Here is a 15,600-nt window from a genome sequence, read left to right on the forward strand (position 1 = left end):
GGGGGCACGAGGCAAGCGTGCTCCCTGTCCTGCCACCTGCATGCTCCCGGGGCTGGCAGCTGCACCCAGCGCCCCCTCTTTGGCGGCGCCGGGGCAGTCTACCCCCCCCTGCTCCCCCGTCGATCCGACCCTGCTTACAATTAGCAAACTGGTGAGTGTTTTTGTGTGACTTTGACGAAAATAATTTGTTTGCTGACTTCTCTCATACACTTCCTTTCTAGAAAGAGAAACAAAGTATCCTCCTTACAGTAACTGAATAGTGGTCTGGAAGCTTGGGATCAGAGGATTATAGGTTGATTCCTTGTTTTTTGCATACGCTCTTATAGTTCAAAAAGTTTCATCATATGGCATTGTTAGTTCAAATTACAATCTGCGCCAAGAGTGATGACCATCTACTCCACTTAACTGCACTGACATGAGAGAATTTTCTGCATTCTTATGAACTTGTGTTGTTGTTAACAGGCACCAAAAAGGCTCTCCCTAGTCAGTAATAAGGCTGTTCCCCTGTGTTCTAACTACACATGTAAGAACTGAGCTTTAGAAAAGGAATTTCCCCCCCAGTGCTAGATTCCTTCAACAGAGAATCCCTCATGAATAGGGCTGCCCAGTCTGGGTTGGGAAATTGCTGGAGATTTGGGAATGGAGCCAAGAAATGGCGATGTTTGGGAAGGGGCCTCAGTGGAGTACAATGAGCCTCCAATGAGCAATAGGGGCAGATGTCCTAGGCCCCATGCTGGGAGGGGCCCAGACCACCCATGGCTGTGCCCCCCTCAAGAAGAAGCAAAAAGAAGAACGGTCTCCTGTTGCCCCCCGTGCCTGCTATGGCTGGGGTTCAGGCAGCTGGCTTCTGTCACTAACATGGCTCCTGCCCACCTTGAATGAGCCGAGGGCCACTCCTTGCATGGCCCTGGAGAGGGGATGGTGGTGGGTAGGCAGCATTTCCCCAGGGCCACAGAATCCCTGAGGCCTCCACTTCCAGCCTCCACCTCCTGACACTTCACACTTGACTGGGAGGGGGAGATGTGGGAACAGTGCTGGGAACTGGAACTGTTAGCGGTCAGAACCACCCCCATATTAGAAGGCATATGATTATGGCTATGCCATAAGCCCCTTCTCTGAATATTCTTCAAGCACAAAAACTATTGTCCAAGCAGGCAGAAAACATGGAAGTTGATGCCCAAGCAGGCAAGTCAGATCCAGATGCGCTGAGGATCCTGATACAATAGGGCCTTCCCAGAGTTCCTGAATTACTCAACGCCACCTGCCCTATCAATCTCACTTTAACCACTTTTCTATTCTTATGTGATTCAGGGAGTGGATAGCCTCACCCATCTACCTCGTAGGTTGTCAATTATAATTTGATAAATTTAGTTTCATCTGGGAAGACTTAATCAAACCTTCTTAGTTCTTTGCCACACCCCAGAGAAGGTTTACTGGCCCACTTTGGGAACAGTTCACCATTTCTTTGACTTGCCCAGGAGAAAACTTTGCAATCCTTTGTTCCACCCTGGGACTAATAAACCTTTGTTTTTGGGGTAGAAGATGCAATCTTGCCCCTGGGTAGGAGCCATGGTATAAAATAGACTGCCCCTCAGCCCAAACTGTGGCTATTCTTTCGATTCATCAGCATCCACCCATAAACCTCTGTTCAAGCCCTCTCCGCCCTGAAATGCAGGCCACTCAGTGCTGCTCCTCTCCCTCCCAGACGTCTGGATAGGTAAATATCACCCAGTCCCTCAAACTCTGTCCAACTTTCACCTCTGCTTTCCAGTTAGCTCTGAATGCATGTTGTCAGTGTGTGTTTTTGTGTGTATATGTGTGTGTTCGCATGCGGTTGAACTCTTATTTTCAATAAAAATCCCCTTTTTTTAAAAAACCAACTGTTTATTGGAAGGAGTTCTCTGGCTGGGACAATCCCCGTATACATAGGCTAAAAGATCCCTAAGTTACCCCTCCTCTCACTGATTCTCCTTGTTGCTAATTCCCCCCAACTCAGAAGGAGACCCCTTTGGATAACAGATCACTCCCACCTCCCGCTGGGAATGACATAATCCCACCATGATGCAGAAGTGATGGGTTACACCAGGGGCTGATTCAGTAACTGAATCACTTTCAGCCCATGGCAACCCTACTAAGACTGCTCCTGCCACAACCCTTCTTTTGTTTAACATTTAGCATATTTAGAGTAAGTTAATCCTAATAAATAGAGTATTATGCTACTGCTGCTGTTTAGATTTTTTCTGAAGGACCAGCATGATTGCTTATATTTTTAGAATCTGTGAATTAACCAAACAGCATGTGCAGTCATATTTGTTTTCTGTATTATGGAGAAACCTGTTTTTCACAGTAACTACCAATATTATTGATGATGAAGGGGATTTACTCCCAAGTAACCATGACTAGGAGAATTGCATATTACTGGTGATCAAAGACTATGTGCAAATAGATAGGTTTCATTTGTTACAGCAGTCAAGAACTATGCATACATATTCAGGAAAAGTATAATATTAAAATTGCATCATATTTTTAAATGGAGAATTTCAGCTTTAAATAAATTTCAGCTGGTTTCTATATAATGGGTCAAACTATGTAATGACTTCCAAAATGCATTTCAGTTTATATATACAAGAAAAATAACTTCAAGTACAAAATACATAGGATCAATTATAGTACATTAAATACTATTTCATAAAGGCTTTTGTAAAAGCTTGCAGAATTAGGCCTTTGCAGTAAATAAACAACTAAAACTTTTATATCTGTTAGAATGCTGTCATTAAAATTGTAAGCCATTTTCCTTTACCAATAAATGTAACTAATAGGAATTTTCCTATCTATTTGAATCTATATATAAAGGGCAATTAAAGTGATAATGGACAAAAATTAAAATACATTGAGTGTTTTGGAACCCCAAACAATAGATGTCACCCCTGAACTTCTTTTAACCCCTTTAAGTTTTTTCTCAGTAGGAATAAAAACAATTTTCAGTGAGAAATAGGTTGGGAAATTCCTAGAGATTTGAGGGTAGAACCTCAGGTGGGCAGGGTTTGGGGAAGGGAGGGACCTTGGCAGGGTACAATGCCCTTCAAAGCAGCCATTTTTCCAAAGGAACTGATCTCTATAGTCTGGAGATCAGTTGTAATTCCAGGAGATCTACAAGCCCCACCCGGAGGTTGGGAACCCCGGTGAGAAAACTAAACAAGGGGAAAGAGCTAAGAAAGTAACCTCAGAAGGAAAGGGATCAAGCAGCTACATGTCATGCTTAATTCTATTTCCAGTTTTAGGAGATATTCCATTGATACTTTGCTCATTCAATGAATTTTATTTATTTAATATTCTTTCCCACATTTCCATCCTCTGGGGTTCAAACTGGCTCCACATGGACTTCAAGCTCATTTAATGCAAGCTTCCTCATAGTTGTCTTGTTTTCTTCCTATTTTCTCTTTCTTTTGCTGCATTGGGACATTTGAGTTGAGTCTTAGCACTGACCTGAATAAAGAGAAACAGCCTGTTACATTAATTATAGTCCCTGAGGAGAATGAATACCGGCGAATTTTCAAATGATGGTCTCTCATCATTTTAACTACGCATTTTCCTTCCCACACAACAGTGTGGTGGCTCTCAACAGATTTGGCATAGATTCTCTGGGGTGTCAAAATATGGTTTCAGTCACACCTTTTGCATTTTTAAGGATATTTAAAATGTTCAGCATATCATTTCAGTCAGAGAATTGTTTCTAAATCACAAATGTATGACAGGAAGAATGCTAAGAATGGAAGCAACATATTAAAAGGCATAAACCAATTACATATCTATACATTAATATTATAGGCCTCCAGTTCATTACTATCTATCTTTTTGATATGGGAAAACTGGGAAAACTGAAAGGAGTACAGCACTATAGGAGGAAAAATGGATGCAGATTCCCTAGAGCGATATTGCTGGGTGAGTGGGGGCTATATAAGAGAAGGAGGAGAACACTGTTTCTGCAGGATCAAATATTATTGTGGAGTCAAATATGTTTCATAGAGGCCTACCATGACTTCTTTTGTGCGTGTGATTTCCCTTCATTTGCTTATTTGTTCAACTGAACATGTGCAAAAAAAATGCATCATCCCATCTCACAGCTGTTGGCCTTTATTGTTTCCTTAGGATTGCCACATTACAATGCTCAGTTACAGTAAAAGCCATAGATGGCAAAATTCTGCCTTTTGTGTAAGTCACAGCAACATTCTTAGGGTAGATGAGACAACCTTCACTTCCTTTTAAAAAATTTTCTTTATTTAAACTATAAACTATACACCATAACATAATAACCAATATAGAGAATAAGGGAAAAAACACAATTCTAAACATGACACACTAACAATACATATATCTATATAATTAAAAAGGGAAAGGGAAAAGAAAACAACAACAACAAAAACCTAGATTACACTACAGGTTGAGTTCCAATTTTCTCCACAAGAAGTATGTATCATTTCTAGAGTCACACTTATTCTAGGTTAGTCACAAACCCCCTCTTTTTTCTATTGTTCTTGTTTCTTAATCCATAAATGCAGATGTCATTAAATCCTTGTTATCCATTTCATACAAACCTCAACAAAAGTTTATACATTTTAGAGGAGTTCCGGTGAGGAGGGCAAGGAAGGCAGACGCCCAGCAAGGAGCTGAGGGACAAGCACTGCTAAATTGCCATGTGGGAATTTTTCCACTTGAATATCTGCTTGGATCAAAAGACAGACTGTGAGTTTATCCCATCTGCATTCAGGGCCGGTGCGCCCATAGAGGCCAAGTAGGTGGTGGCCTCTGGCACGAGGGCCCTGGAGAGGCGCCAGAGGGGGTGTCGGGGGCGGAGGTGCATGCCGTGGAGCTGGTGTGGCTGGCCTGCAGCTGCTGCAGCCAGCCAGCCACGTGCTGCTGCTGCCGCCGCTGCCACCACACGCCCCCGGCCGGGTGCAGTAGCCGCGAGCCGCTGCTAGGGCGGCGTGCGGAGCCCGGAGCAGCCTCCTCCCGCTGCCCCAGCCATCTGCAGGCAGCTTGCGCTGCGCGATGACATCATCACGCGATGACATCATCATGTGCGCTGTGCGCGTGCACGTCGGGGGTTCGTTGCGGGCGCCAGAAACCCTGGCGCCGGCAGTGTCTGCATTCCTAAGACTGCTTGTCGGGGGCGGCTTTTTTGCTGAGATGGAGGTTTTGGCATTGGTCCCTGCCGTAGCATTTGGAATCTGGGAAAGTTATCTTCACTCGTAGCAGTGCTGGAACCGATAATCGACACCAAGCTTTCCGCTCCTCATTTCTTGATGTTAGAAGAGACTAATTTAAGTTAATGAAGAGATATTTTCTCCAAGACAATGAGATATCCTTTGGGGAGAAAGCCTTTTTTAAAGGAGATATAAAGGACGTTTGAATAAATCTTTCTTATTCCAGCTTTTCAGAGGATTTGTAGACCTGGGAAGTGAAAAGACTAAAGACTGAATGTTTTGACAACCTTCACTTCCTAATCTACACTATCCAGGCTATTTCATCAGGCTCTCAAGTACGTAGCTGGACTGGCCATTATGGCCACTGGAACTTTTCCCAGTGGGCTGATGGTCTGGTTCCTCCCCCTCGGGCTGGGCCAGCCCAGTGGTGAGAGGGGCAGAGTTTGGCCTGCCCAAGCTATGCATCATGGCACAAGGAAAGCAGCACCTAGCCTGCCTGCACTTTGCACAGATGGGGAAGCCTAGCCAGGAAGGCTGGCTGGCTCTTTCTCCCTCCTTTGAGGGGGCACTTTTACAGGGCCCTTTTTTTTCTTCCCTGTCTGCCCATGCTCAAGTTTATGCATACACTGCTTATTGTGACCCATTCCCTCAATCTATCCATCAGTTCTCTACCTTCCCAGACCTCCCTCCCAGTCAGCTTTCCAGTCCTTTGCTTTCCCCACCCCGAGCCTAGCTTCTGTATAAAATTTCATCCCTAACCTCACTGATTATTATCCCTCCTCATGCAAACTGGACTTTTGTTACTATTTTGTTCCTTGAGCATATTTGAAAACACAGGCTCCACTAGGGTTGCAAGATTCCTTTCCCCTCCCAGCAGGGAGGGAGGGGACCTAGCACCTACTTTTTTGGATTCCTTGCATGCAGACAAAGTGTGTATGTGCTCCTTGCACAGCACAATGACATCACTTCCAAGAGTGATGTTATTGTGCAGGCCCCAGAAATGCTTCTGGGCTGGCCCCAAACAGGCTGAATTGGCCAAGCATGAAGCAAGGAAGAACTCCCAGGGCCTGCACAATGAAGTCACTTCTGGAAGTGACATTGTCGTGCCATGCTGGGAGCATACCCTGGGAGGTCTGTTCCCATGCCTTTTCCCCCAGAGGCCTGGTGAGTGGTTGCAGGGAGAGGAGGCTGGGGAACGGCAACCCTAGGCTTAATTCGCTCATTGGAGAGATCATTGCCCAAAGGACAATAAAATATAGATTGAAATGTGTACAATGGATATGCTCTAAGTAGGAAAACATGGTTAAGAATTGCCTTGTTGGATCAGAACACAATCCACCCAGTCCAGTATTCCGTTTCCAACAGTGGCAGAAAGTTCTGAAAACTTGCAAAAAGGACACAAAGGTAATGATATAATGGTTTGTATCCTATGATCTGTTTTCAATGAAGGAAAGACACTTCTGTCATCAGAGGTGGAGGATTCAAAAGTGCCATTGCATCAAAATCACAGGAGGTCATAGTCCCTCTATACTGCCTTGGTCATGCCACACCTGGAGTACTGTGTCCAGTTCTGGAGGCCTCACTTCAAAAAGGATGTGGACAAAATTGAGAGGGTGCAGAAGAGAGTGACGAGGATGATCAGGGGTCTGGAGACTGAGGCCTATGAGGAAAGGCTGAAGGCCTTGGGAATGTTTAGTTTGGAGAAGAGGAGGTTGAGGGAGGGACGTGATTGCTCTCTTTAAATATTTGAAAGGCTGTCATTTGGAGGAGGGCAAGGAGCTGTTCCAGTTGGCAGTAGAGGATAGGACTTGAAGCAACGGGCTTAAATTACATGCAGAAAGGTACCGGCTGGATATTAGGAAAAACTTTTTCATGGTCAGAGTAGTTCAAAGGTGGAATCAGCTGCCTAGGGAAGTGGTGAACTCCCCTTCACAGGCAGTTTTCAAGAAGAGGCTGGATTAATATTTGTCAGGGATGCTTTAGGCTCATCCTGCATTGGGCAGGGGGTTGGACTAGAAGGTCTGTATGGCCCCTTCCAGCTCTGTGATTCTGTGATTCCTGAGAGTTCCCCCGTCCCAGCGTAGATCTTCTCTTAGCCTGTTGCACTGTTCACAACAGTCCCCTGCTCATAAGAATAAATTTGGGGTGCTCATTGGGCTGCAGTAGGAGGGGGTAGGTAAATGGATCTCCTAGCCTCCTAACCTGGTGTCAAAAGTTATCAGCTATATTAATGAACTAGAAGTGATGCAGCAGTTTAGTGACAATATATCACTTCATTTACATTACATTACTTCATTTACTCTGCCATGAAATCTGACTGGGTGGCCTTGGGCCAGTCACACTCTCTAAGTTGAACCTACCTCACAGAGTTGTGAGGGGAAAATGGCATAGTGGAGAATGATATTGGGAAGAAAGCTATAGTATAAATGAAGTGTTTTTTTTTTTTAAAAAAAACAGAGGCTTAATGGTATGTTATTTACCGGGTGATGTTATTTATCTTCATGCCATGAGAAGCTTCAGCTGCCAGTTTCCTCACATTAAGCCTATATTAAAGGGTCAAGACATTTTTTCCCAGGCTTGTTGGCAACCCTATGTATACAGAAGATGAGTTTGCTGAAAAGATGCATAAAAGATTATATAAATTAGAAACATATGATGTATACTAATTATGTGCTAACCTTGATGGGCTCTACTGGGAATAACAGACTGTTAGCTAAACCAAAAAGTACCCAGAGTTAGAAAGACAAAAATCTCTTAAGTATTATGCATCTAATTTATAAATTTAATATTTTAATATTTTTACTAATCTATTAAAGTGCAAAGTTTTAATAATGTGCAATAACTACATATAAATAACACATCCATATACTTAACAAATGAGCCACTCCGTAACGAGAATAAACAGTAATAAATAGCTATTAAAAAGTTCAATCACAGTCCAACTGGTGAGAAATCCATAAATAAATCAAACTCATCTTCTGTATACATAGGGTTGCCAACAAACTTTTACTCATAAAATTTGTAGGGTGAAATGGTATTTTGAGAGAGGTGAAATAATCCTGATCACCCTGAAACAAAGTTTTGTTCGTGTTTAATTGTTGCTGTATAGTGACACTATATACTACTTTTTGCTGCTCTTCTGGTGTCATAAAACTAATCCTCCTCATGTGATCCCAACCAATTAGGTTCAAGTTACAGAATCACATAGCTAGCAGATATGACTTCATGGTGATGTCCTTGATGAAATTAATTACCCATATTTCTCTCATTCTCAACCAGTGGCCTGTTGTTGAGGCACATTCCCTTTCCACCTCCCAATACCTACCCCAGTACAATGTACAAACATTTTCACACCCTTTTGATTCACCCCTGGTCACTGAAAAGGGGGCACTTTGGCAGGGCTGCAAGAATATTAGCAAAACTCAGGCCAACACTTTTCTTCATGTGGATGTGATGTGCCAAATGGTGTAGTATATATCCCACATCTCATTATGAACCTGGCCCCCATGGAGATTGATAGACCCAGAGAATGGCGCCAGGTTCAGATAATGGAGCATTCTTCTGCGGACTTAGGGAACCCACCAGGTTTGCAGAAAAATGTGAAAAACTTTTTAAAAAATGAATGGCTTTAAATTCCCCCCAAAGAAAGGAACATTGTCTGTGCAAGTGTAGAGGAACATCCTGGGCCAGAAATGGGCAGGAAGGATAGAGGTGAAGCTACCACCTGAGCCACCCAGCAGAGAGTAGAGGAAGGGGGAGTTCTCACATCACCTGAGCCGAGCTGGTGGTAGAAGGAGCTGGAAGCATCACCATATGAGCCTGCAGGTAGGTAGGCGGAGGACGAGTAAGAGGGGAGAGCTGGAGCTGCTGGAATCATTGCCATTCAGTTTGCCCCACCCATTTGTGCCAGGCAGCCTCTGGCAGCTACACTGCAGGTGGGCAGGCAAGCAAGCAGCTTAGTGGGCAGCCCAATGACAGAGTGGGGGGTAGGATGGAATCTGTCCCCACAACTCTCACAGGTCCCCCACTTGTAAGTATATAACTGTATGATATATTGAGGGTTGAAAGTCCATGTTAATGTGTGTGTGTGTGGGGGGGCATTTTCCTTTCTCCATCCCTGCTGTAGCACATTCTGCAAATTCAAAGAGTTCTAATTATAGAAAATCATCCTCTCAGTAAAATATGTTTTCGCTTGTGAGTTTTCGGGCTAAAAATAAAAGAACAAGTGAAGAATTTCAGCTGTTATACATGCAGCAGATGCACTGCTCACAAGGGAGCCATTATGAGCAGAATGAGTGAATGCAATTAACAGCTCTAAAGTGACTAAGCATTATATATATAAAATCAGTACAGATCAAAGTGTAGCTGCTGGTGTACTAGATTCAGCATTTTTAGCAACAGGAAACACAGTATCAAATAACTTTTCCTAACATCTCATTATTAAGAAAATTATCCATTACTTAACATATTTTTCAAAGAAAGATGTTGGATGGAACCACATGTTTTAAACTGCTAGTGTTTAAAGTGATTAAAGGGCAGATTTCATTTTACTTCTTGCTCTCACAGCACAGGGTTTTTTGCAGCTAACTTTCTGAGATATATGTAGAACTGAAACCAGTGAAGGGGGTTAACAAATGTTTGGCTCCCCAGCTAACAACCAAACAATAATCTTTGCAAACTGATTTTTTGTTAAAGAAGTTGTGAAAATTTGTAGTCATTTTTAATGTGTTCAGATTTTTTACAACCTGATCTGAACCACATTTATTCAGAAATATCAGAGGGTGGCATATACTTTTTCTTTCTTTGGCATTGCTGCCACTTTCCACACCATATCACTAACCCCTAAAGCTAGTAAATACGGGTGGTGAGCAGATTACATGAGATGCTTCTTCAGGGGTCAACAGCACTACTGTGGAAACACTCTACATGACTACCATACTCATATGTTACTGAGATGTTAACCACTGCAATATGAAATGCAGCTATGTGTAAGAGGCAACTATGGCACAAAAGTAACATGTAATTTGGCCATTTATTTAATATTTGTTAACCACCTTTCTACCTTGCAGCATTCAAGGCACTTTGAATGAAACTTATTTCCAACTTACTAATATTACAAATTTATAGTATGTCTTATAATACAAATGTATCAATAGACTGAAATGTATACTTCTGAATGCCATCAATCCAATACTGTCATAGGTTATCTCAATTTTTTTAAGTTGTAGGGGAGAAAAACAAGGTTGCATTCTATGAAGTGCAAACTGGCATAGAGGTGATTTTGTCCAGTTCCCCCACCTAATATAGCAACCCTCTATACCTCTCAGCATTTTGTCCTTGAATACTGGCTTCCCAGCACCAGTATTGGCTTTTGGGGGGTACTTAGGGAGCTGATGGGGGAAACAGAGCATGGGGAAAGATTCAGTTCTGTGAACATAGTACACTTTATAGGATCCAGAGCTTCTTTTAACATACCCACTTACCAAGAAAGATTCTCTTCATTCTACATGTAGACGTGAAAGAAAGAGGGAAACTACATGATACACATGGGCGTGTGTTGGGTCCTGCAATGTTCCCTGGGAAATATAGTCTTACAAAGATCAGCTGCTCGAGAAATCACTGGTTTGAAAGCACCAAGGGGAAGCTGCATTTTTATTCATTTTGCAGAGAGCCCTGTTCAAATGAAATTGACTGATATTCATCAATTTCACCTCCTAGCTAGGACTGAAATTGACTGGCCTCCTCTACTTAGCTAGGAGGTAAAATTGATGAAGGTAGGTCAATTTCACTTGACCAGTTCTCTGCAAAAAGAATAAAAAGGGAACTTCCCTTGATGCCTTCAAACCAGCGATTCATAAATCCTGTAATGGACTTAACATTTTTTTTAAAAAGAGGAAAGGGGAGGGGAGATGGAAAGGAGGAGAAAAGGAGCAGCTGGAAAAATAATCACAATGGAGTGAGAATCGTAAGAGGAGGGATTTTCTGTTTTGCAAAAAGCCTCAGCTTTTTTCCTGCCTCCTGTTATGTCCACTACCCCCCAGCTCCTGGAGGAAAGCCCAAGCCGAGTGGCTTTTTGAAAGTGAGAGATTCCCCAGCAGAGAATCTCATCGAGTGGCTGTTCTTTGTAAGACTACGCAGGAACCTTGCAGGACTCGACTCATGAAGAACACGTGTTGGGTGTCTTGTGTAATTTGGCTCAAAGTGCCTGGGTAATTAAATCTTTTTTAAACTCACAGACATTTTTGTTGTAGATGATTTTTTTTTTCAATTGAAACATTTCCTATTAGCCAACTTTGGTTTCATATTATAACATCTAAGCTTATTTACACAGGGTCATTTTGTTGCCTACCTTTGGTAGGAAAAAGCATGCAACATTTATCCTTTGGGGACTGATTGGTTCCATTCATGCCCCAACAGAGCTAACAGTGAATCCTCACAAGGCAGGAAGTTCTAGTATGTTTCAGTCTCATAAGGAAGAGGTATTCCCTCAAAATCTACAGTACATTCTGTGGTGCTTTAATATACTGCATAATTGCTATCTGTAGTCTTACTTGGCTTTCCCACAGTCCAGAAGCTATAAATATTTCCATGTTAAACCCATTTGGCCAATTTACATTTTTATAATGATATCATAAGTAGCCATTGCTCTTTCTTTGGAACTAAAAGATTGATCTTTAAATGAGAGTAGGAGAAAATTAAATCTTTAGCATGCCAATTTAGTTGCAATTGTTGTTAGAAGTTCGGTATCTAATACTTAGGTTCAGAATTCTTTCTTGTTTCTTCTTGCAACAATCTTTGGAGGTTGGATTGCTCCCATTTGCCATACTGTCAGTCGAAGCTGATATACTGCACCTTAACCCAGGCCTCTTAACAAATCCATGGCTGCAGCAAATTTAACCAAAATCTAAGCATGGCATAATTTATCAGATCACACTAGGTTGAGGCTACAAAAACTAGTCTCCTCTGCAAAATGAAAAATAGGACTGTCTATCAAGAATAGAAAGGTCTAAATGGCATTCCCATTCATCTGGATTCTTGAATTAAATTTCAGTCTCTATTGAACCAATAACATTGCTCATTTATGGTCTTGTGGTATCTGACTGTATTTGTTTTATATTCTGTGATTCACCCTGAGCTTCAGCAAAAAGGTGGGCTATAAATAAATAAACATATGCTTCAGTGAGAATTTGGAGGCACAACACTGATTTTTTTTAAAAAAATTCTTTCAGAAAAATGAATGGCTGTGTTTGAACTGCCAAACTCAGAGGCTGCTAGAAGGAAGCCTAGGAGACCCTGCTCCAATGCCACTGCCTGCTACAAAGCAACAGCCAACTGGATCCCCTCGACACCAACTTAGCGGAATTGGTCAGCAACAGAGAGGAGCCCCCCAGCAAGTAACACCCCAGAAACCTGAAGCATCAGCTCCTCAGAACAGGCATCTTTCACAAGCAAAGCATCTCAGGACTTCAGATCAGAGCAAATTACCAACCACTGTCCAAGAAAAAAAGCTTCCTCCTCCATCAGAAGGAAAGCCACAGTCCAAATTACCTGATAAGCCTCCCAAAGTTTCTGAAAGTCCATTGCCAAAGGGGAAAAGTATGGCCACAAAACCAGAAGCAGACATCAAAGACAGCACAATAATATCTGAATCTCAGAAAATGAGAGAGCAGGAGGTAAGCATTATTCTACTAGACATGATGGTTTATGGAATATTGTTTTCTTGAGACCCACCCTACCAGCCAAAGGGAGCCAGTTTATATAAGTGATTTTAACTGGCAGTCAGGGTGGAGATAATAGAAATGGGCTACAATCCAACAGACCTCTTTACACTACTACATGAAATGGCACATTTGTAGTGGGGCTTTTAGCTTTTTCTCCTTTTACCAAGCAGCAGCCTCCTTGTACTCACTGCCTGCTACATTTTAAAAATATCCTCAGGTTTCAGAAGCAATTTGCTGTGTGGCAATGACAAGTTGTTGCCCGGGGCAGAAAAAATATATCTGCACATCTCTAGATTACAGATACATTTGTCTAAAAAATATATGGAATTTGCTTTCTTCTTTGATTAATGGAGAAAGCTTTCTTGGGACAGCATAGTTTATAGTCTTCACAATAACACAGGGAAGTATTTACCATAGATCTTTTTGTAATGCAGTGGTTTAATCCTGATGTAAGAACTGTCTTGCTGGATCTGTCCAAAGGCCTATTTAGTTCAGCATCCTGATTCCAACAACTGTCAGCCAGATGCAATTGAAAATTCACAAGCAAAACATCGTGTTGTTTATCTCCAGCATCTGATATGTATGTTACCCCTGTGCATATGTATGTTACCCTGGGCATGTGGATGTTACCCCTATTATGGTAAGGGATAGAAAATTTCAAAAGTTTTGAAGCCACGGGAAAAATGCCATCGTTGGAGGAGAAAGGGCTCCTGCCTCCCCCACAAGCCATTTCCCGTGTTGTTTTGTTGTGGAAAATGGCTGGGGGGCAGGAGCCCTTCCTCTCCCCATGGTGGCATTCTGAGCCAAACAGGCTCTGCTTTATTTTTTAATAGCCATTCTCTGCAGCTGCTACATGGCTATGAGGAACCCAGGCCCAATTCTTTAAAAGCGTGAACGTCTAGTTTGGCGCTTTGTTTCTGTCTTCTGAGAGGTAAGAAAAAATGTTGAAAGTAGAAAACAAATTCTGTAGTAGAGAAAAGGAAGTGTATTATTTGGACAGAAACTCTCCTTCGGTCAAAATATGTAAGAACTATAAACATATTTGCTTTATAACTTTATAAACTCCATAAAATTGAAAACACTGGCCGTTAATAATGCATTATCGAAGACATATTGTTGCCAAAACTATTTAAATTTAACAAAAAAACCTTGAAAATATTATATATATATCTATAGTATACGTAAGAATTATCATTATCTAATGTTCATACTACACATTTTGAATAAAACCTTTTAGTTCATTTGACACATTCCAAAAAAGAAAAAATAGGATCTTTTCTCAGTATGGTTGTCAATCTCCAAGTGAGGCCTGGAGATCTCCTAGAATAACAACTGATCTCCAGACTACAGTGATTAGATCCCCTGGGGAAAATGGCTGCTTTGGAGGGTGGATTGAAGAGACGTGAAGCTGTCTTATACTGAATCAAACCGTTAGTCCATTGTGGTCAGTACTGTCTACTCAGACAATGGCTTGCCATGGTCTCAGGTAGATGTCTTTCACATCACCTGGTCCTTTTAAATAGAGATGCCAGGGATTGAACCTGGGACCATTTGCATGCAAAACACTGAGCCTGATCCCCCTTCCCCTGGTGGCATCATATGCCCCAAACTTCACCCTCTCCAGACTTCATTCCAAATCTCTAGGAATTTTCCAACTCAGAGTTAGCAACCCTATTTCTCACCACCTCAAAATTTTCCAGTTTTTCTGTTGGAAAAATTAAGAAAGCCTTCAGACTTATTAAGTCTATATATGTGTGAAGTGCTTTACTCTTAAAGAAAAAAATTCATAGGATTTATTTTTAGTGCTCCCAAAATTTCTCAATTATTCTGATGTAAAAACTGAAAAGATCCTCAGACTTTTTCATGTTGTACATTTTATGAACATTTTTCCCTTTGAACTATTTCACTGAGGCCCTTTCCGTGCAGTCACTTTTCAGCAGTTCAGATTCCGTTCTGCTTCCCATAATTTCCAGAGTTCCGCACGTGCAAGGGAGTCATAGGACACAAAATCGAATTTTGTCCATCTTTCCCTCAAGTTTTCCCCCTGCAGACATACTGCGACCTTTTTTTGACATTGCTTCCAAGTCGCCACTGGTGCATCATATGCATGTGCAGAACTCTTACTCCCTTTCTGCTTCTCCTTTCTTCCCCTTTCCTTTCCCCAGGAGCTGATTGGTCAGCCACCCATTGGTAACCAATCCCACCACCCCCTCTGATCATCATTCTCCTTTTTAAAAATTAAACAAATGGGGTAGTAAGTAACACTGGATCGTTACTGCACTTATATTCCTTCAAATTCATAAATTCTAAATCTAAAAAACTCCACCTAAATCTTGGCTAGCACACAGGGAAGTTTACAGAGAAGGATCATAGCACTGCGTCCTTCTCTCTCAAACAGCTGTGGAAACCATTCTCTCCCTCTTCAGCTCTCTGAATTCCTTTTCCACTTTTTAAAAATTAAACAAATAGGGTAGTAATGCTGAAACGTTACTGCGCTAATATTCCTTCTCGTTTCTAAATTCTTAATCTAAAAAACTCATCTTGGCTGGCACACAGGGAAGTTTTCAGAGAATGAGTATAATGCTGTGTCCTCCTCTCAGACAGCTGTGGAAACTGCTCCCTCCCCACGTCTCCACACGTGTCTTTATTTTTTTGCTCTTTGCTGTTAGAAGCCT

At 41.9% G+C, this 15,600-nt stretch overlaps 1 protein-coding gene across 1 annotated transcript in view; it reads left to right on the forward strand.

The window, feature by feature from the left end:
- BSN (bassoon presynaptic cytomatrix protein) overlaps window positions 1–15,600 on the forward strand; it is a 332,851-nt gene that overhangs the window by 263,072 nt on the left and 54,179 nt on the right. Inside the window, exon 5 of the mRNA XM_054976376.1 lies at window positions 12,434–12,877. Coding sequence (XP_054832351.1) covers window positions 12,434–12,877 — 444 coding nt within the window. The remainder of the gene's footprint in view (window positions 1–12,433; window positions 12,878–15,600) is intronic.

Source organism: Eublepharis macularius, chromosome 4, assembly GCF_028583425.1.
Source record: "Eublepharis macularius isolate TG4126 chromosome 4, MPM_Emac_v1.0, whole genome shotgun sequence".
Classification (NCBI taxonomy): domain Eukaryota; kingdom Metazoa; phylum Chordata; class Lepidosauria; order Squamata; family Eublepharidae; genus Eublepharis; species Eublepharis macularius.